Source organism: Bombus huntii, chromosome 9 (assembly GCF_024542735.1).
Source record: "Bombus huntii isolate Logan2020A chromosome 9, iyBomHunt1.1, whole genome shotgun sequence".
NCBI lineage: Eukaryota > Metazoa > Arthropoda > Insecta > Hymenoptera > Apidae > Bombus > Bombus huntii.
This window is the reverse complement of record NC_066246.1, coordinates 1,698,066-1,719,317: the sequence shown is the minus strand read 5'-3', so window position 1 is coordinate 1,719,317 and position 21,252 is coordinate 1,698,066. Positions and strand designations below refer to the sequence as shown.

The following is a 21,252-nucleotide window of genomic DNA, read 5'->3' as shown; positions in this document are numbered from 1 at the left end:
AAGTTGAAGGATTTAATGTATGGTAATTCCAAGTACGTTGAAGGATTTTCACGGAGCTACGGAGGATGCTCTTGTTGAATTTTAAAAGTGGATTTGATCGTGAAATTTCCTCGAGCTTTCTTCGCAGCAGCTTTTCTTCCTCCCTCAAAAAAGGTTGCATTCGAGCATGCAGTCCGAGTGTGCATTTGTTCTCGTTAAGCTGATCCTTTAATGTAATTAGAAGCCGACTGCAACGGTATGTTAAATTAAATATGCTTCTTTGAAACCGTGTCCGTGCCACGCCGTAAAGTAAGAACCTTCTATCCTGCGCATTAAACCGTGAAATAATCCAAATCCGAAAATCCACTCGTACTTTGTCTCCCCTGTGGTGTAAAAATATCCCTAAAAACTCCAACGACGTTGTCTGTCCACTTCGAAAAATGATTATCGAACCACACGTTCAGACACCAAACGATATTCACCACCCTAAATTCCACGATAGAATCTCTTTTCCGGCCAGAAAATTCGATGTCGATCCCTCTTTCTTTCGTTCACGTTCGCCTAACAGTTAGCAAACTTTTTCCACTGGTCTACCTCTGCACCTTTTATCCGACCAGTGGAAATCATGAAAAGGATTTACAGACGGAGTTTGAGGATCGGTAACGATGTTGCTTTTTGCTACGAATCGGTGGCAAATAAAAGTTCGCCGCGGTATAATTTCCTTTATTCGTCGTCAATCAGAGAAACTTTGATCACGAAAAAGGAAACGGGAGTAGGATTTTCGTGGCGAGTACCGCGTTACCAACGGCGAGACCACTTTCTTGATTAGACCGGCCAGTTTAAGCGGGCGAAACTATTACATTCGTTAAACGCGGTTCGGTCCGAGCGTTCGCTGAACTTTTTATGGAACCACGGTTTTTTCCGAATTTGTAGGTCGAACCTTTTGAAGGAAGCTGCTACGGAAGTACCGATTCGAGTTACGATCAAGCCGATGTTTAATCTCGTTGCAAGCCTCTGACGTTCGAAGCAGTAGAAATGGCGGGAATGTTGCGGTTTTTTAAAACATCTCGGGTAATCGCTCGTAGGAAACGATATAACGAGAAATTCTGGAATTTGCATCGTGGAGATTTGTACGTTGGTCGATAAAAAGAAATGTTTCTATTTGGTAGATTGTTCAAGACTTTCGCGTAGTACCGTACGTCGTAAATTATCGTTATCAGCTTCTATCTGATAATATAGTACGAACGTACGGCGAAATATCTACCATTTGCGCTGTAGAACAATGAGTAACGAAACAGAAGCGTATGCCGAAATCAATAACTAATTTATGGCGAATATTTATGATTATACGAGCTCGATAAGAAGTAATTAGAAAATATCTATCGTAAAATCAACACGATAAATCACATCGTACGTGTTTGGACATTTCCCATACGAATTTATATCTACTTTCCAATTTTTGTTACTAATTACAAACAGATCTTTATTTGTATAATAAGTTTTAGGTAAAAAGCATTGTTTGCAAAACCAAAGTTGATATTTCATGCTTCGGGTAGGGAAAATATTTTTCAAAATCATAGAAAAATCAACATAGCAACGATATCGAAAATGTTTTCGATGTTTCGATCTTCGAAAGCGATGGCGACGTTTCCCCTTTCGAAGAGAAATTCCGTTTGCCGTAGTGGAAGGGCGATGAAATTTATCGGGAGTCGAGTTAATCGTACAAGCCTCGTTAGTCCCGTTATTGAGTTACACAAAATGCTGAGAGCAGCTGCACCCGTCACTTTCTGCCGTGATCAGCTAGGTGAGAGTGATAAGAAATATGATGAACGACCCGTTACCGGCGAACGGTTGACGCAGAGGATTATTGTTCAACGGTATCCGAAACGGAAGAATTCACGAGACCGTAACAAATTGTACGCGAAAAATATCTTGCGTCGTTCCATCGTGCCGAGCTGATTCTCTTCTCGCTTTACAACGAACTGCCAATTATCGTCCGGATAAGTGGATTCGATTTGTCGACTTTGTTCTAAGAGAATAATGGCCGAAATTTATGGCTGTAATATAAATAGCTGTCTTTAAGAATCTGAGGTTTAATCGTGCCCGATGTAACGCGATGTCACTGAAACGTTCGGAACCTCCGACCTGATTCTCGCGATCCTGGTTTCAAAGATGTCGATCTTCTCGATTCTTCGAACGTAGATAATTAGTTTAAAACCATAGACTTCGATCCGTATGATTCGAGAATCGCACGAATTCGTGGCACGCTCGATGCGATACGAGCGACCAAACGCTCGTTCGACGTTCCACTTCCCACAATTCGACGTTTAACGTGCGCTGAACGAATTTATCCGGTCGATCTGTTCCGCGTGACACCAGCCAAGAACCAGAGAGCAAAGGCGAAAGAAGAGATTGGCCAGAAACAGGTAGCCGCGACGAGTGTCCTCGCAATCATAGTAATAACAAGAGGGTAACATTCTGCGAATCGAGTCTTTCGGTTTCGACAACGTCACGACCGGTATAAGCGCCAGTTATCCCATTAAATGTTCAATTATTTCTGCCTTCCATTCCTGACGTCCGGAATTCCGGCCTGCCGTGTGCATCGGTTCACGAGGGGAAGACGAGGGGTTGGACGATGTGGGAGGCTGGAAGCGAGAGCTTAATCCCTATTCATAGACTCGATCGAGTGATTTCGAATAAATCCTTCCAGCGTTCCGCGAAATCCGCTGCAATTAAAATACTTTAATATCCTTTGGAGCACGTAGCCGCTCCGGGCGATGCCTCCTTCCAACCACATCCTTTCCACCCCCTGAGCTCGTCTTGCTTCGCTTTTAGCCTCGCGTTTCAACTCACCCTTCTCCAGATCTCGTCCTTCGCCATCCCTCGTTCTCGTTCCCGTGGATCCCAATTTCTTTTTGGAACGGGTGCCCTCTTATTAAACGAATCTCAATCCAGATGCCCGGAGGTATCGGGAAAGCACGTTCGCTTTCCTTCAAAGAGCTCTTTATCACTGTTGAAACTCCGGCAGATATTTTGACCATTCGTCTTCCAGCGATATATCATAGCACGGAGCTGGATAACTGCAGTTTTTCCTCGTGGCATACCGTGTAATATTACGACGCTTGGCCAGCGGTTCAACTAGCTCTTTGATAGTTCTCGAGACCGGCTTCCGTATTCGTCCTAGCCGTTTCGTGTTTTTGTTTCTCCATCTTTCTGCTTGTTCCTTCCACTTTTCTTTTTTTTTCCGAGGTTATAAATCTGAGTCGGTAGTCGGATGTCTGATAAGCTAGAAATAATTGAAGGGTGCGCGATATATGGTTGGAAAGGAGGTCACGCGATAAGTTTAATATCCTTTCGATACACCGTGTATTTTTCCTACTATATCGACTAACATAACCGCCGTAAACGATTTAATTTGTCAACTATTCGTTTAACTCGTATACGATTTTTCTTCGAGTCCTTAATCACACTCGTTTCGCCTACCATTCGCAACGTACAACCAATTTTTCCAACCACTTGCCATCCACTCTGGCTGTACGTATCCCCAACTGGAATTCAATTTATCGATAAATATCTGTACTGTCCACTGTTATCCTGCCGCGAGTCGAGCCCGTTCACGAAATTTCAGCGTCACGATAAAATCGGCCACCCTGTTCGTGCCTGGAATAATCAGAGAAAACCATGCTGACGTACGACATTGTCGTCGTAAAGACTTATCGACGTAGAACGAAAAGAAAAAGCAGCGGCCAGCTCTCTGCCATCGGCGATACGATCAATATGTAATGATCGCTATAAAGTGGCCCGGTTAAGGGCGAGGATATTTTAAATGAAAAGAAGGATGAATTTATCACGGCCCCGTCGAACGATTTATCACGACGATACATTCGAGCTACGGACGTTCCGGAGAACGTACGAGGGCGTCAGCTGCGGGAAACCGCTCCGGGGGAAGTAGATCCCCATCCGATCATTGTTCATACGAACCTAGCGTATAATGCGATGCCAGCCAGAGTCAAATATATATGTATGTCTGTTATACGTAACCTCGTTTCGGTTTTTCCTGCGAACTCCACCGTGCAACTCGTTGACGGATTCTAAATGTTCGCTTCCTTTTTGCCAGCGAAAAAATGCCACGTTTGTGATACAATCGCGTCTACTGCAGGCCAACTTAAAGAGAAGATTCGAGTTTTATACGCGCGAGATTTATGGGAGATTTATTCGTATTTATTTAAATTAGTTACATTTTGGTATATCTCTCATCTTTTTCTTTTTTTTTTTTTTTTTTTTTTTTTTGAAGCAGCAGTGGTACACTCGAGATAGAGTTCTCTGAAAATGTTTTCGCGTTTTATTTTAGACGAGTTTAGGTCCAAATTTTATATATCGCGAGTCTTGTGGCTAATTTTTCTGCAACTTTTTCGTCTAAGGGAGTTCTCTAAGGATCTATATAGGTTTCATATTGCTACAATCGATGGTAAATGTTCCTTTCAGCGAGTTAACAACGGATGATTCTCTTTTTAGCAAAATTATTTCAAATAGTCTTAGAACGAGCGAGGACACTGCAACGGGTCGGTATTTACGTTGACGAAGTTTTTCGATCGGCTAACTGACGCACCCGGAACGGTAAAGTCGAGCAACACTTTTTTTTAGGAATGATTGCACACGGCAAAGAAACGAGTAAACCTCGAGTAAACTCGTCTCCGTGGGAACGTTTCCTTTCGCGATCGTTCTTCTACTTTTTATTCGAACAGCGTGCAAAAAACGCAATCTGCGTTGCTTCCTCCGCGCAACTAATAGCCGGCTGTTCGAGCTTAGACGAGAATATCTCGTTTTATAAAGCGTGCCGAGTAGAATTACTCACCGACGTTCGTTCGAGTCGTGAAAAATCTTATTCTCGTTTTATTTCACTTAACTCCGTTCCATTCGAATCCTATTTCCACTTCATTTTACTCGAACAAAATCTCACAATCCTAATTTCTTTTCTCTCGTAAGATCTCGAGAATCTTAATCGTTTTTACCCAGCAAGCAAATCGAACAAGCAATCCGCAAATCTTGACCTCGTTCTACCGATTATCCTCAACTATCGACTATGGAACACCTTGTATAAATATCTCAATTTCACTCTCCATGCATCGTACCGTTCATTACCAATCAAACTAATTATTCGAGTAAAACTATTTCAAAGTATTCGATAAGTTGGCAACGTCGTGGTCTAGACCCCGTCAAAATTAACAAACGCTCTACGTTATACCAAATACTCTGTCCGACCGTTCCACGCCAATATCCCACTCTATCCGTTTTCCGGAGCTTCTCTCTGCGTTGTCTCGGTTTGAAACACGGTTCGTTTGTTTCCGAGCCAAATAGCCGGAATCCCGCATAACCCTATCGGATATATGGTGCTTGGCGGGCCAAGTCACGGGCCGCTCTTATTTCATAGAAAATAGCACGACATCTTGCTAGTCCTTTCCAGCCTATAGGTCCCGTTAACACAATCGAGCTTGTTTTGGCAACGGCACGACCTCGCTGTTTAACGAGACAGTCGGTGGTGATCCGCCCTCTGAACCATCCGAGTTTCAACCACCAAAGACTGTTATACCGGATCATACAAAAGTTTCGTCAGAAAACTTCGTCGACCGAGGAGTATACACGCGAGAATGTTTTTTTCCTCGTCTCTCTCTTTTTCTTTCTCTTTTCGATTCGGTTTCTTTCGCCACGGCCGTTAGCAAACTTACCCTTCTTCCTTTTTCATCTCTGTGCTTCTGTTGGTCGACGTTGTTACACATTCAGGACGTAGCACAGAGAACTAGCAGTAAATCCGACAGCTGCGTCGAATCCTGCTTTTCGTCAAATCGCATCGTGGGCGGGATAAAAACAACGAGCCAACGAAATGCCTATGGCCGGATGAAAGTTTCGCGAACGACTTCGCGAAACGGATACCAGCGGATTCCCATGCCGCTTCTTTTTCCTTGCTTCCTTTTTCTTTTCCTCGGCTTCTTTGTTTTACTCGTTCGCTCGAATAAGCCGAGCCGCGGTAGATCCTCGCGGTTCACTTTTGTTTGTTTCTTATCGTGCCGTCGCGCCCCGCCTACTCGCAAGGAGGAAGATAGCCGAGTCGCGTGTACTAATTTGATTAACGAAAATACGATCGATACGATCGCTGAGTTTTAAGTTCCGGCTGCACGAAAGGGTTGTAGCGTCCGAAGATTTATCATGGCCGTTCGTTTTAATCGGGATTATTGATAGGTGGAATTGCTGGGTAGTTTGATTTATCGGTACTCCGGTCAATTTTCATCGTCCACGACTTATGCTTCTACTAATTCCAATTTCATATTCCATTCGACATATATCTTTAACCTGGCGTGGCGTAGTATATTATGAGAATACATTTCTTCCATAGAAATTCATGCAATTGCTCTCAATCTTTGTAACTAATTTTTCTATTAATCCTTTCGTATTTCTTTTCGACGTTCCGGATAAAAACGTTCAATGTTGAAAACGAGACAGCGCTAGTTTGCCGAGATATACCAGCGTATAGCAGCAATTCAAATATCGAAATTATAAGATTTCGCTCGATTACTAAACCTTGCACCGAAAATGTTACGACCACGTGAGATTAGTTCGTTGCTAAGAAAGTACGAAAAGTACGCAAGTTTCTCTTGTACTCGCTCTAAAAGTATCACAATTGCACAGACTTTCTTATTTACCATGGCTTCCTATATAGCAAATAGTAAAATTACACGAGGTTACCTGTTCCCAGCGACTTAACCCTCGAAACAGCATCCTCTTACCCCATCGCAGGTTTCGAATCGTTGGCGCGTAATCCCGCGCGTGCAGAGATTTTTCGAAAGACAATAACGAGGCCTGTGTTGGCGTCGCGCCAGCGTCGACCGCGTAATACCAACGACGCGATGCCGGTTAATCGGGTTGGGGCACGGCGCGATTCCGCGCGAGAAACGTGCGCGTAGAATCGCCGCCGGTTCGGTCGGACGACGTGATGTTTCCACCGAGTTAATTCCCGTACCATACAGCCTCTCTGTTTGTGTTTCAGACAATGGACCGCCCGTCGAGCAGAGCGACGACGGATGGCTGAACTTCACAAAAATCAGCCGCGCCGAGAGCGGCTGGTACAAATGTTACACCAGGCACATGCTCGGCATATTCACCAGTATCGGTTATTTCCTAAACGTACGCTGTGAGTATTTTTCCCATCAACGTAATTTACATATTCAGAGACTTGGCGTGCTTTCTAAACTCCTGTCAAAACTGTGAGACTGACTTGACACTCTTACGTATCGTAATTTACGAAGACTCGGGTTTCCTTTGTTAAACGCATCCGTTACCTGTTGAGTTTCTTGCCAATTAAGCGCATTAACGTGTTCTTTGTTCGTTAGAGAAATTAGAAGTTAGATTAATATCAAATTAGAAACACGAAACTGTATACAGAATGTGATGATAATTTCACAGTTATTCTGTTTTTCTTCTCATTTTCTGTTGGATGAAATGGAGAGGAGTGCGTTGGCAAGATAACCGTGTTATCGCGCAAATAAAGAGCAGAGAATTGAATTTTCAAGCGCGAGGAACGATCGATTGTAAGATAAAGTCTCGATTACATTTGTAATGTATAAAAGCTAGTTAGTTTGTACGATGTATCGAGAGAGATGCTTCGAAGATAGCCCATTCTGATGATATTGCAGAAAACAGACGATCTTTTAAAAGCGAAAAGTCCCTTTTCGTTTTCGTACAACATTATGGAAATGCAGGTTCGATCGCGAAATAAGACAGTGGGACGCGAAACGACTTTATGTTATCAATGTTATGTTATGTCGATTCGTCAATTGCTACGATATTGAGTTAAGTAAAGGCGCTAAAAATCGCGTTAAATACACGTTGAAATCTATCGGTGTCTATAGCTATCGAATGGATTTATTGAGCGGGCTATGGAACGACCATTTCGTTCCATAACAATGAAAAGGTTAAAAATAGAATAAGTAGAGCAGCTGTACGAGCCGATAAAGGCTACAGTAATATTAGAAATTAATGGAAATCGCGGGCCGCGTTGCACGGCTGTTTGAGTTATGAGAGCGATTGAATCGGCAGTCTCGTTCGTCGAAACGATCCACCGAGTCTTCGAAACGCGATATGTTTGCGTCATCGGCGAAGATTTATGTTATTAAACGGCCGTGGTAAAGGCGATTCAAAATTGCCTTAAAATTTCGACAGAAAATCCATTTTCCAGTCTACGCGTATTGCCTGCTCCTGAAGAGACAATTTACCATTTTATATTACGATCGAATGAGATAAATGTTGCTGCTTCATCGTTTATGCAGCGAAATATTTGTCTTCTACGATACCTTTTATTCGTTAAAAAGAACGTTCCTGTCGCAAAAATCGCGTTGAAACCTGATCGATCTAACAAATCCATACTGACATAAAATTGAACGCTATTTTTTGCCAAACACCGTATAGCTCGAGAAAACACATTTTTTTAAATCTAATGATTTGCAACAAATCTCGAAGAAAAAGATTGGAATATTTAAAGCATTGGAAACCACGAAGGAACAAATAACACGAAAAAAACGTTTCACTCGGGAAGTAAATATCTTCGAGGAAATGGCGATCCATAGAAATGCAAAGGAGAAGAGTAGGTAATCGTGGACCGAACGTGGAAAAGAGTATCGCCTCTCCTAAAGGGCAACAGACATTCTCGCTAATTCGGAATGCAAGAGGGATGGTGGTCGTCGCAGCCGATAACCGGAAACCACAGTCATTTGTCAAGTACGGAAACCACCGAGCCAACCGGAAATTATCCGTGCCCTGTCGTGAAAATTTGCAAATTTCCTACCCAGCCTTGGACCCCGTACGACCTTCCATCTTGCCATTATAACCCGTGGAAGAGAGGAGAGGGTGGCAGAGTTCCCCTCGAACCTTCGAGTTTCCTCCTTTTCCACTTCCTCTGCCCCTTTCCGCCTCTTCAGCTCCAGCTTCCGCTCGCACCGTCGACCGACGGGATCCTGGATACGGGTTTCCGAGCACCTAATCTCTACGCAATTTAGATGGCTCGAGTGCACCTATAAACCAGCCATCCCCCTGTAAGGAATTATCGATTACAGCGCAACTGCGTCCTGTTCGAATCTCCTGGCCGGATTACTTATCCGTGGATAACGTCTAGCAGGATTTTAAACGGCGAACACCAATTTCGTGCAATCATAGATAACGTACGTTTCAGAGTGGCGGAGAGAGCAAACGGTGGATTTCGGAAACGCTCGGATCGATCGAATTGTGTTGTTTAGGAAATTGATTTTCGATGCTAGGCGGTCGCTTTCCGTGATTGCTGTCGCGTTTAGGAAAAGCGAAACATCGAAATCGAACGTTCGACTAAATTTCAGAAACATAGTATGTTTCGTTGTAAATTTCTAGATTTCGGGGATGCTCGTGCTACAGCTAAAGTTCTGTCCGTCATCGGATACGCTAGGTATCTGAAAAAGACGCGGTTAGCGAAGGGGAGGAGGTCGAGATATCTTCCAAAGGTAGTGGCTAGTTAGCAGTTTGGTTGGCCTATCGGTTACCAATCAGTCGTGAAACATAATACATTGCACGGAGTCAAAAGCAATCGAGCTTCCAACAATCGACATCCCAAGTACTTAAGCTCTCGACAGCGTAACGAACAACAAAGTTGAAGTCACGTATAGTTTCAAAGACGGATAGTTGCGGATTGATCGTTAAACAGAGACGTTAAAGAATGCTTTAGTTCTAGAGATCTCATCAACGAGCTTCGACTATCGATAGTATTTCAATTGCAACGTGTCAGATCGCACGAGGTGTATTTATGTAAAACAAACTATCTACGTGTGTAGATTTCAAATCCAGAATATAAAAAAGTGACAATTCATCGAGGCTCGAAAACATCCTCTCGAAAATTGTTCGGCAGCGGATAAAACATGGATGCGTGGTACAATAGGCGCTCGAGTATTTTTATATTTTTCCACGATAAACGACGAGTCGGTTCAACACGACGCACGAGATCACGACGCATGGATCCCATCGATGCGGTGAATCGCGACAGAATTGCCCGCATCGAGGATCAAAGCGCGCGTCAGTCGGAATTTCCGGTGATAGATCAAATTCGTAGGTAACGAGAATCGCCATTAAAAAACAGAGATTCTCCGTACACTCGCGTATTCGAACGCGCGTGCATTCAGGAGGCTAACAAAGAAAAAGTGGAAACTCTTCCCTTCACCCCTTAATCTACCACCCTTCTCGCAGTGTACCCGCTGTTTGTTATAGCGTCACGATTGTGTTTGCTGTAAAATTCCGAACAAACTACAAGACAAACGAGGTATAGCCAGCGAGCCGACCGGGGCTTGAGGGAGGGTGTAAAAGCCTCCTATCGTCGCATCCACCACTTTGATCCCTTTGTTTTGTTATAGGATGAGCCAGAGGATCAGCTTGCTAACTCAAAGGACTGCTCTCTTTCTCCATCCCCTTCGACTATCCCCACCATCGTTTCCGTTTCGCCCGCCTCTTTGCCCTTCTTTCCTCTCTTCCTTTTGTTTCCCTCTTCCTCTCCCTCCAACCAATTCCACCCTATCTACCGACGTTCTAATTCTCCTCTCGGAGAGAAGATAGCCCGACCGCGACATCACCAACCCCTCGACACCCTTTCTCCTCGTAATTGTGAACATAGCGTTAGCTCGCAGCGGAGCAAACGATCGCGCACATATAATTCCGCAGGTAAAATTGGGAAAGGAAAGGTACACCGATGCGAGCGTCATCGGTGTCCGTCCTATCTTCCCTTGCCCTCGTTCTCCGGCAAAAAGATTTTCTCCCGAAGCTCACACGTGGCTACGCCACTTCTACCTTGAACTTTATTCCCGGTACGTGCGTGCGATTCCTGATGCGCGGCCACCTCGTTCTTATCGATGACAACGACCGGTCGGATTTCAGGATCGCTTTAAAATACCTCTGGATACGAATGCGAGTCGCGTGCCCGAGAATCGCGAGCACGCGCTCGCCTCTGATATGTCGAGGCCATTGGAAAAATTGAAATCTGTAATTTCCTTCGCCCTGTAGCGAATATCCAAAGACGCCACTTTTGTGGAAAATATATTTTCCGCGTTAAATTGTACGGATGGGAAGTTTGGAACGAACGTAGCAAGAAACTTGGCGTGTAATAAGTGCGAAGACTCGATGGTTCGAATATTCGAAACGTTATCGTGCTCTGTCTAATTTCGTACTTTTGTTAAATAAATCTTTACGTATTTGTATCTATCTCTGCCTGTGTCTCCGTTGCTTTTGTTTTACCCTCCTGGCCAACATTCATCGTTCAAATCGATGTTTAGATGATCCAGACATGGAAACGGAAGCGGAAGCGTTGAACGGTGAGGCCACCGATTCTCGAAAGATGGAAGTTCAGATCGGGGGCGCGGTGACTCTGGAGTGCGACGGTGGTTGTTGGGGACATGGTCCTGGAATGGATCCAGTCGGTGGTCCCGGTCCATTGGCTCTCAGTCGAGTCGTTTACCAGGAAGCTGGCGAATATCGCTGCGTCGCACCTGACAGAAAAATGCAAGACACCTGGCGTGCCCAACTACCCTACCACATCAAGGTCACTGGTAAGTCTCGATATACCAGCACGATTATTCCCATTGTCTCATCGTCGTTCTTTCTCTTATTGTTATTATTTTGATTAAAAGTCTGGCATTCTCAAGATCACGCTAATGTCTGATCAAAGGCATCCGTGACTCGCTTGTCTGACATGTGATGGACCGTTGCTACTTATGGCAATAAGCGTAGGTTTATTCTACTCCTGTAAATTCTATTTGTATTAATCGTATTTGTTCTAATAAGTGTCGATCAATTATCAGGTTAACTGGAGGAAATGAATTGGTTTCTTACTCGAATTGTTAATAACATCTCGATGTAATAACTTATTCTCTTGGCGTATTATGTTTCCAACGTATCGTTATACGATATTTATAATCGGAATGCATTGAAATTCGTCAAATTAATTTCTAGCGATTAACTTTTAAGTCTGCGATTATGGGAGTTTCCGACTAATGAACGACCTAGTTACCGGGTTAAGGAGAACCTTTACTCCTTTCCTCTTTAAGGAAATATAAATCTGCTCCTCCCTACCTATGTGAAAAATAATATCATCGTTCCTTTAATGCGATTAATTTGATAAAACGCGGTAGATCGTGTTGGATTAAGTTTAATTTAAATAAAACAAAGGACAACCTTGAATAACGGAAACCATCGATAACCAGTGTGGAGAAGGAGTGGGTTAATTTACCAGGAGGGCGGCTAATTCAAAGCTTATCGTCATTAGTCACTATCATGAGACTAACCCTCTTTCGTACCGCCTCAATGGAATTATCCAATTTTCTCCAATAATTGCTCGCGTGCGCCCTTCGACAACCACCTAATTGCAAGACTTATGAACGCACTTTAGATAAATTACGTTTGATCCTCGGCAGACTGAGTCCGCCAATTTGAACGATTACTTTCTCGTAGACCACTTTTCCTGCCTTTCGTCTTCGCTCCTTTCAACTTAATCGTTTACCTATTTTTCCAAATTTCTCCCGTGAACGCGCTAACGTTTCTCTCGTCGGAGAAACCAGCGACGTTTTTTTACTCCGCGGTGTAAATAACCATTAGCCAACGGCCTCTTTTAAATTGTTCATATTCATTAAGCTTTTTTTCGTGTACTCGCGACTGTTGTATATTTTTCCTGTATTTTGGAATATTTACACGAGGAACCCACGTAGGAAAAGCGAGACGAAAGAATTAGAATTTTCTACCGTACGTTCTACACCCACTTCTATTTTTTCCTCCCTTTTTCTCTCTCCTCTTCTTCTACTTTTTTCATTCTTGTAACATTATTATCGTCCTTCACGATGCTGCAACCGATGGTTTTTCCTTTCCTCCTTTCTCCGGCGATATATCGCGTGTAACACCGAGGAAAACGTGTCCTTTCCTCCGCTATGCAATATGCGGTGAGTTCGTTGTTCCATGAACGCATTCTTCCACTCGACATTAAGCGAATTTTCAACCGAAGAGCAGCAGCTTCTTTGAGAAATCAATCGACGCGCTCGCGTCGTTAAATACCTGGATAAATTGCCTGTAGGAGAAAAATTAATTAAAGCGGGATAAACGCGGTCATTAAATCGGCGTGAAACGGGCTTAAGAACGAACGGCCATCGAAATTGAACTCGCTACGACAGCTCGTCGACGTTTGACGATCGTCAAATGGAATTATCTTGTTTCTACCACTGTTATACCGCTAACTTTGCTTCGCGATAATTCTCCGAGTTATGTATAGCATAAATTCCTCGTAGTAATTGCAGGAATCCTCGATCAGTGAATAGTGGGATCGAGAATTTATATAATTCCAAGAATTTTTAATACAGTGATCGTACAACGCGGGAATTTAAATAACCTGAAAAATTAAAAATTCTCCATGTCTCTTACTTGGGGAAAATACATACAAGAACCGAGGTAATTCTAACATGTCTGTGAGCTTTAAAAATGCCAAATTCGAGTGCAAAATTTTCAAATCTTTGCAATTAGAAGCATTTGCATCTAAATCGTTATTTCAAATAATTCCAAGAACGCTCAATGTACGAACCGTGTTAAAAGAAACAAGAATCTAAATAATTCCAAAAGTTTGTAGTTGAAAAATCATTTATCCAAGAATCGAGGCGGTTCTAAAAATCCCTCGTCCAAAGACTGTAAAATAGAAACTTTAAATAATCTCGAAAACGTTCAATCTAAAAAATCTCGTTGAAATAAACAAGAACTTTGAATAAATCCGAAGATCGACGTTCTGGTCGTTTTCACGTGAATGGTCACGTTTCCCCATAGTATCTTTCTTCGGAATGACGGATATTCGACTTCTCGAAGGGTGGACTTGAATGAGAGGGAAAGAGAAAAGTCGAGTCAATGGTAACAACAGCAGGGCCTTCGTCGTCGTGCGACTTCTGTTTGATCTTGGAAATACGCGTGTCTATGTGTAGATACATAGGTGGGATGCGCACGTGTATATTCGAAGACCCGTTTTCCCCTGGTAAGGGCGCGGAAAACAAGTTTATGACGCGGAATGGGAATTGGTGCGTCGTAAAGGCTGTTTCGTACGCACCATGTCCTGTCGAAATGATCCTGGCCCATTTTGAGGGGGTGAGAAACTGAATCTGCCGACTACGCGTTGGAAATTGTGCAACTACGATGGTTTCATGGTTTTAACATCGTCAAACGATTCTAAGTTGTTCACGTTATACGGTTAGTTTATATTTCAAAGGATAGCAGTGTTTAAAATCTCGTAGTTTATTTCTTCTGAAGAAAGAGGATCTTCTAGGGTTTATTTTTCTGGGTTTCTCGTTTGAAATTTGTTCGTTTTCTCTTCAAACGAATGAGGTTTCCAGTTGTAGACTAGACAACAAGAAACCATGTAAGAACTTGCTCGAAGCGTGAGATGATTTTCGACGTATTCGACTTGCAGTGCGGTATAAAATAAACGAGTTCGTAATTAACAAGAAATCAGTTGTACAAAAATAATATACGAACGAGATATCGCAATAAAGTCTAAAACAAGGATCGACGTTCTCCTTTATCCAAACTCGACCTACTTTGTTGCACGTTTTGCATGCTTTCCGATATTTCTATGGTTTAATTCACATCTAATCTCGAGGATACAACTTTTACGACCATTGGAAACAAAGTATCTGTGAGGTAGCGCAACATCTCCTTTTTCCAAGGCTATAAAACGTCGATGATACAACAAGAAGCAGCATCGCAAACATACGAATTGCGATTCAAGCATCGTATACTCGAAGAACACGATAATCCGACCTTAATAAGAATGTTCTTCGCGACTCCTTGTCCGTAGAGTTGGATAGCCGCGAATGAAAATGACGCGGGATTATAAGAACGAGAACCGAGCGGATGTCGGGCAAGAGGAGCGAGAAGACAGGAAACTTTGAGAACGTTTAACTTCTCCGTTCTTTCACCGAGCTGTAGGCAAAGTAGTTCGAAACGGAAACCGATCGTTTGTCGTTTCTGACAGATTATGGAGGGTCAACGTCCAACACTCCGGGTGGAAAAGCAGTGTACGCTTCCCGGGGTATTAGAATCTGATTCAAAACCAAATCGTTAATGGAATTGACTATTATAAGTTTGTATGCCGAGTGCCGGCTTGCTAAGAGAGTTGAAACCAACAGCATTTAGTAATGAATTTCTCCCTCTAGCCAAATATTTTACGTCAGATTCTACCTTCGAATCAGGTGACTAACTAAATAATTCTTTAGAAAGTAATCGTCGTACGTTTTGTCCGATGATAGGATATTTATTAAATTCGCGATGACGAAAATTTGAAATGTCGATCAGTCGTTGACGCGAAAGAAAGGGAAGATTTGATGACGACAAAAATGATATTGTTGATATCCCAGCAAACTACGATACAAGAGAGTTTTCAAGTTTTTAAATGTAAATTGCAAGCTAAATACCGAAAGATTTTAAATCTTTTTAAATTTCAAAATCCGAAAGTTTAAATTTGTGAAAAGATGTAATTAAAAGTTCCAAAGGTATAATCCTTTAACGTTTGAATCTCAGCATTTGCGCATAAATTTCCGATCTAAAGTATCGTACCAGATCCAAACCGATCGAACGTTTCTTTAATACCCGTCGCAGAGCGCATTCCGCGCACTATCTTTGTCCACGTTGCTTACACATCGATGATAAATGCAGATTCTTCTTTGCAAGCCGCAATCGTTGGCCTTTTCTCATTCTACGGTCTGCGGAAGCCTTTGCTTGCTATCCAGCCCGAGGCAATCGCTGAAGCAATCTCGACTTCTTATTGATTGCAGCTCAGGCAACTCGTGCGTGTAAGGGGCTCAGCCAGTCGAACGGTATCCTCGGGATTTTAAAATCGTTTCCCTGGATTGAACAAGGGGACGCCGCGGGAATCATCCTATCGCGAATTGTCTCGATTTCTCTGCTTGTTTTTTTCTTCCTCTGCCTCTCTTCTTGTTGCGAGTTGGAAAAACAACCGAACCAACCATTTTAATTCCTTCTGCAAATTATCGATTTTCCGTGCAAACATCGAAGAGACCGGCGAATTTTGTACGTTCTTGGAATACGTGGAATGAAAAGAATATCGTGGGGAAAATACAGCGAAGTTTGTTGGTTATATAAAACGTCAAGTTCCGATTTTTATGACTGCCCAGTGTTGACTTCCAACAAGGTTTCTCGCTTATTTCATTTTTTCCCTTTGATGTGTACACGCTTTGGTAAACTTTGCGAAAAGTAGATTAATATTAGAAATGTATTAAAAATAAACGAATAGAAAAATATCGAAAGGCGCGATAAATTACTGTAATTTATAATATATTCGTTATTTACTTTTTCTCCCTTTTTTTTTTATACCTATTTTATAAACCTACGCGCGTAGAACGAAACGTGCAACGAATATGCTTTGAATAACATGCACTCGGATTCCGAGATCCGCTTTTATAAATATTGCAGTCAATATTTCTTATCGGTGTTCCATGTATTTCTCAAAAGTTCGCGGTTCTTGACTTTGCCCGAGTTATTCGTTCGCAGAAAATCGCGTTTCTCCTCCGTCCGAAAAACATAGCGAACGTGTTTTTTTCGAATACGTTATCGTAAGAAAATTCTATGATCCTACGGAGGAAAAACCGTTTCTCTTCTCTAGGTAGATGGTTCAGTTAAACGTTTCGAGAAAAAACAGTTGCAAAATATTCGAGAATGTAGAAGAAGTCGTAGGAGCAAGGAGAAGTTTCGTGTTGGACCGAATTGTGGCCGCAATAAAACTACATTATGCTCCTGGTTCTTACGTTAGTTGGCTCTCTGGAACTCTACGACACGTTCGCGATAATTTCCCCACGAAATTGCGAACTGCTGCCTGCACGGGACACACTTTCGCAGTTTTACATGGTCGTGGTCGTTTATCATTAGACGAGCAGGAGTTTTGGGATTAAAATCTTTTTAAAGGAAAGAAAAATGGGAGGAAAGGAAACGAATAAAAGAAAAAGGTTGAGAAATAGAGAGAGGGAGGGAGAGGGGAATTATAACGAATTTTCGTCGCGAGTCACGAAAGATTAAACAACCTGTTGTTAATTAAGGTTCTCGGGAAATTTGCAGTTGAACGCTTTTCACGAGTAATTCGAGGAAAATTAGTAACCCGTCGTTGATTAAATCAAGTTAGACACTTGCTGATTTATGGACGCTCGTTTCGTACCGTGAAATGAAACTCGAAAAGGATGCAGTTTCCGAAAACAGTCGAGATCATTGAAACTAGGAATTTTACTCACTGTGATATATCGTTGTAAATTTGTTTCTCCAAATTTTCTTTGCACTTGAATTAACGGTATGCGATATCGAAGAAATATTTTAAGGAGAAGAAGCAGTAACTGTCTACTATGCGAAATTAAATATTCGTTAATTTAATTCAGCTGGTCAAAATTTCCTAGTCTTGCTATTGTAACATTTTCATCTGAAATTATCAGTGTTTATATTAACCCTTTACGGCCACTCGAATTATTTCAGCCAAATGACGTTTCTCGACCGCTTTACGCGAACATCGTTATTCTCTGGTATTTTCGATCTAATTTCTCTAAACTTGATCCGTTGAAATATCTTTTGCGGAGACACTACAATCATTTAATTTAAACCTTAATGTTCACTCGTACAATAGACGTAATTAATATTTATCATTTGCGGAGAAGACCGGAGAATCGCAGGTTTGATCTTAATCGAAGATTAATTTCCAGAAACTGATTTAAAACTTCGTTCACGAGTATTCGGAAACTTTATGCTTGACTTCTAACTTCGTTTCTCAATGTACTTTGTGAAACGAAATCGCTAAACAATTTTTAATCGATATTCATTTTCTTCTTCCTGGAAATATTCATCAATTCCCTTGCGAAAACGAATAACTTGCTCAACTGCCTTCGCGAATGTCTGATTTACATAAAATTGTATCTTTAAACCTACTCCACATTTTTAATTCATTCGTATCGATTTCTAAAACGCGAGGAACGTTGCTCTATTAATTACATCTTTCGTTCACACCCCCAAAAAACAGAGAAGAATTCCTCGTAAGGAACGCTCGACAAAAATACTCGAGAGAAACTTTAGGAAAAGAAGATAGGAAAAAATAAGATCTGTGCGTAGATTGACGTACTTTTAGACAGAAATTCGTCGTGGCTGTTTCTCGGGAAAGGAGAAGACGATAACTGGATTGCTTAGCTCGACAACCGAGGTTATTTCTCCGGTTACGTACGGCTCGTTAAGCGTTCGTTAAATGTTCACGCTGCGCCGAGCTAAGACATGCACCGTTTTTCGTCTCCTTTTCACCGGGCCGCAAGCTTATTTAAGCACCGCCACGGGAACTTATATAATAACAAGTTAAAGTGCTATACACCGCTCCGTAAGTGGCTTTTACCGAGGATTATCTTGCTTCACCTGGATCCCGCTAGGTTACCGCCGAAACACAAACATTGGTCGCGGATAGTACACCTCCTTGCTTTGAATTCACGTGTGTGCTTTGCAATTTCAATCGACGTTACACGTTAGTCCATCTGTGTATGTATACCGTAACATGTTGCAAGGAAAGATGATTTAGAGACTTTTTTTTTAATTTTCCTCTTTCCTTGAGATTTGCGTTGTTTCAAAGAGAACTAACAAAGAGTTTAATACATTTTTCCTCTAAAAACAAAAATATAATATTTTTTTCCATTTCTTTGTTCATCAATTTAACCCTGGCATTACTTAGAAAAAATAAGACGTACCTTGGTGCACGTCTTCTTTTTAATGAAATTACCGTCGCAAATACACTTGACTCGTCCGAACTAAATTAACACGCTAACAATTTCCTTCCCCTTTCTTGCGTAACAAGCCCGAGCCATAGTACGAAGCCAGAGACAGAACGAGAGGACTATTCGCTAAGCTCCCTATTCGGTATCCTCCGTATAATAATGTCTTTCGGTATCTCGTGGTTCGAATCTAAATTTAAATTGCTCAAACACTTTCTGGCGTGTTCAGATACCTATCTAAAATTGTTGCTTTAATATCGACCTCGCGTTTTCCCATTAAAGAATAATCGACCGCTTGAATCTCGATTGTTGCCAGAGAATCGTCGAGTAAAATTTCTAATTAACCACCCGTCCCGCGACATTCTCACCCAAAATTTCATTGTAACGAGCTACGATCGTAAGAGGGTCGAACTTCTGTTCGCCTAAACAATCGTCTTTCGTAGCTACGTCTGCTAAAGCATGGCAAAGACCGATATCACGATTTCATATTTGCATGGTTAATAAAAGGAACGGTCGAATCAGCGAGTCATTTACAAGGGAAACGTATCAGAGTGGCTAGGAACAAAGGGCTGATTATAGGATCAAAGCGCAGGAAGCAAGAGGGAAAGGAAGCGGTTCTGCCGTGAAAAGGTCCTCACACTCCTCTTTCGTTCTCTCCTGCTCCCGTCTCGTTTGGTTTAGTCTCGTCTCGTCGACGGCAATAGCTCACGGCGCGTTGCAAATTTTTCAACAAGTCGAAGTTTCAGTTACGCGCCATCCAGTTTTTCCCCTCCGCGCGGAAATTAACCAGGCCTCCTTTTGTGGCCTGTTTCGCGGCTAGTGAACGCGCTCGCGAACGATATGATTAAAGGAAGCTGAATCTTGCGGCTTCTTCGTCTCGACGAGCTTCTCTTCTGTTGCTTTTTATTCGTCGATTCGGAGTTATGACCGGTTGAATGGAAATCAGAGGCATCGCCGTTGCTCGTTTCAGCAAGCAAATTCGCTGATGAAGAGGGAATAATCGGTCTCTAAGATACTAGGACGATAAAATAAAACGAGCCTGGGTCTTTTTCAGAACCGTAAGGAAATTTAGAGGCTAATAAAATTTGCAGCTCTTCCTTCCCGGAATGTTTAATTGCGGAAAAAAGGGGTTCGCGATGGTTACAGAATGACAGCCCTCTTTAGCCGTGGAAATTGAGGTCTGAGAATTTATAATTCTAGAGGACCATTCGAGGCACGCTTCGGAAATGGTTTATTATACTGTTGAAACTTAACGATTGCTTCTAGACAGAAAAGAAGATTGATCTGATTGATACGTTACATAGCAAGAAATTGTCTGGCTGTTTGGCAAAATACAGATAGAATCATTCCAAATGTATTGATATTATCATTTAAAAAGAGAATAAATTAAATATTGTGCAGTGTAGGATTCCTAATTGCGTCTAAAATATTATTATTTCGCGAATATATAAATATAATCGATAACTACAATTCGAACAATCACTGGAGATTCTGCAATAATTAACCCAAAATATCCAACGTTGAACAGATAATAGAATTTCACAGCCCACGTATTACTACTTCCCTGATACATATACAATTAACAATGATAATGTACGTAAATTTCACACATCAATAATCGAAATTCTAAAATTATTTGATACGACAGCAAATTTGTAACATTTCATTAGTTAAAGTAATCCTGAATACAATAACAAAGTGTTTAAAAAATAATGCCGAACGATGAAAAATACGATTGAATATACGTCATGGAAGTAGGAATATCAGAAAATCGCATTCGAGCCTATTAATTCATGCGTCTGGTAATAGTCGACAGCTAGAACGCTTCTTATGGCGTTATAATTGAACGCGCAAAGGTGACACGCTCGAAGTGTCGTGATTCCAGTGGTTGCTGATGGAATTCCGCTTTCACGTACACGCGCGCCACATATTCCGTGGAAACCGTCACGAAGCCTCTGAACAATTTTCCCCCGCGGCAATCTCAGGCTTCTCGTCGATTGTTGTAGCAAGTTTCCTTACGGTGTTTCAGCGCGAACGATTGCACTTACGACAACGCCGAATGCATACCGAGGATTGAGAAAATGTCACGCAATTGCCGCCAAAACGAAACCGATAGAAGCTAACCAAAATGAGATAAATGGAAAAGATCTCTTGCACGATACGATCGAGATTAACATCTTTTTTTTAATTTGATGTCGCAAGCATTGTTCGGAGTCTAATACGACGCCATTTTTGCAATAAAAGTTAACATAACCAAGGAAATAGATTTTTCTAACCTCAATACCGAAAAACTGTGTATTAATATTGAGATTTACATCGTATGAATCTGAATGTAATTTCATAAATGAGCGATATTTCAATAACGTAATCGCATACATATGCATAACAGTTGTACAAGAATTCAGAAACATATAATCGGAAATTTAACCGGAATGGTAGATGGAAATAC

The 21,252-nt window shown here is 41.9% G+C and overlaps 1 protein-coding gene across 2 annotated transcripts in view; it reads left to right on the top strand.

Moving 5' to 3' along the window:
- Nucleotides 1–21,252, top strand: part of LOC126869170 (B-cell receptor CD22) — a 310,789-nt gene that overhangs the window by 225,671 nt on the left and 63,866 nt on the right. For both annotated transcript variants that reach the window (XM_050625369.1, XM_050625370.1), the window contains exons 8-9: nt 7,022–7,165; nt 11,313–11,585. In XM_050625369.1, the coding sequence (XP_050481326.1) occupies nt 7,022–7,165; nt 11,313–11,585 (417 nt within the window). The remainder of the gene's footprint in view (nt 1–7,021; nt 7,166–11,312; nt 11,586–21,252) is intronic.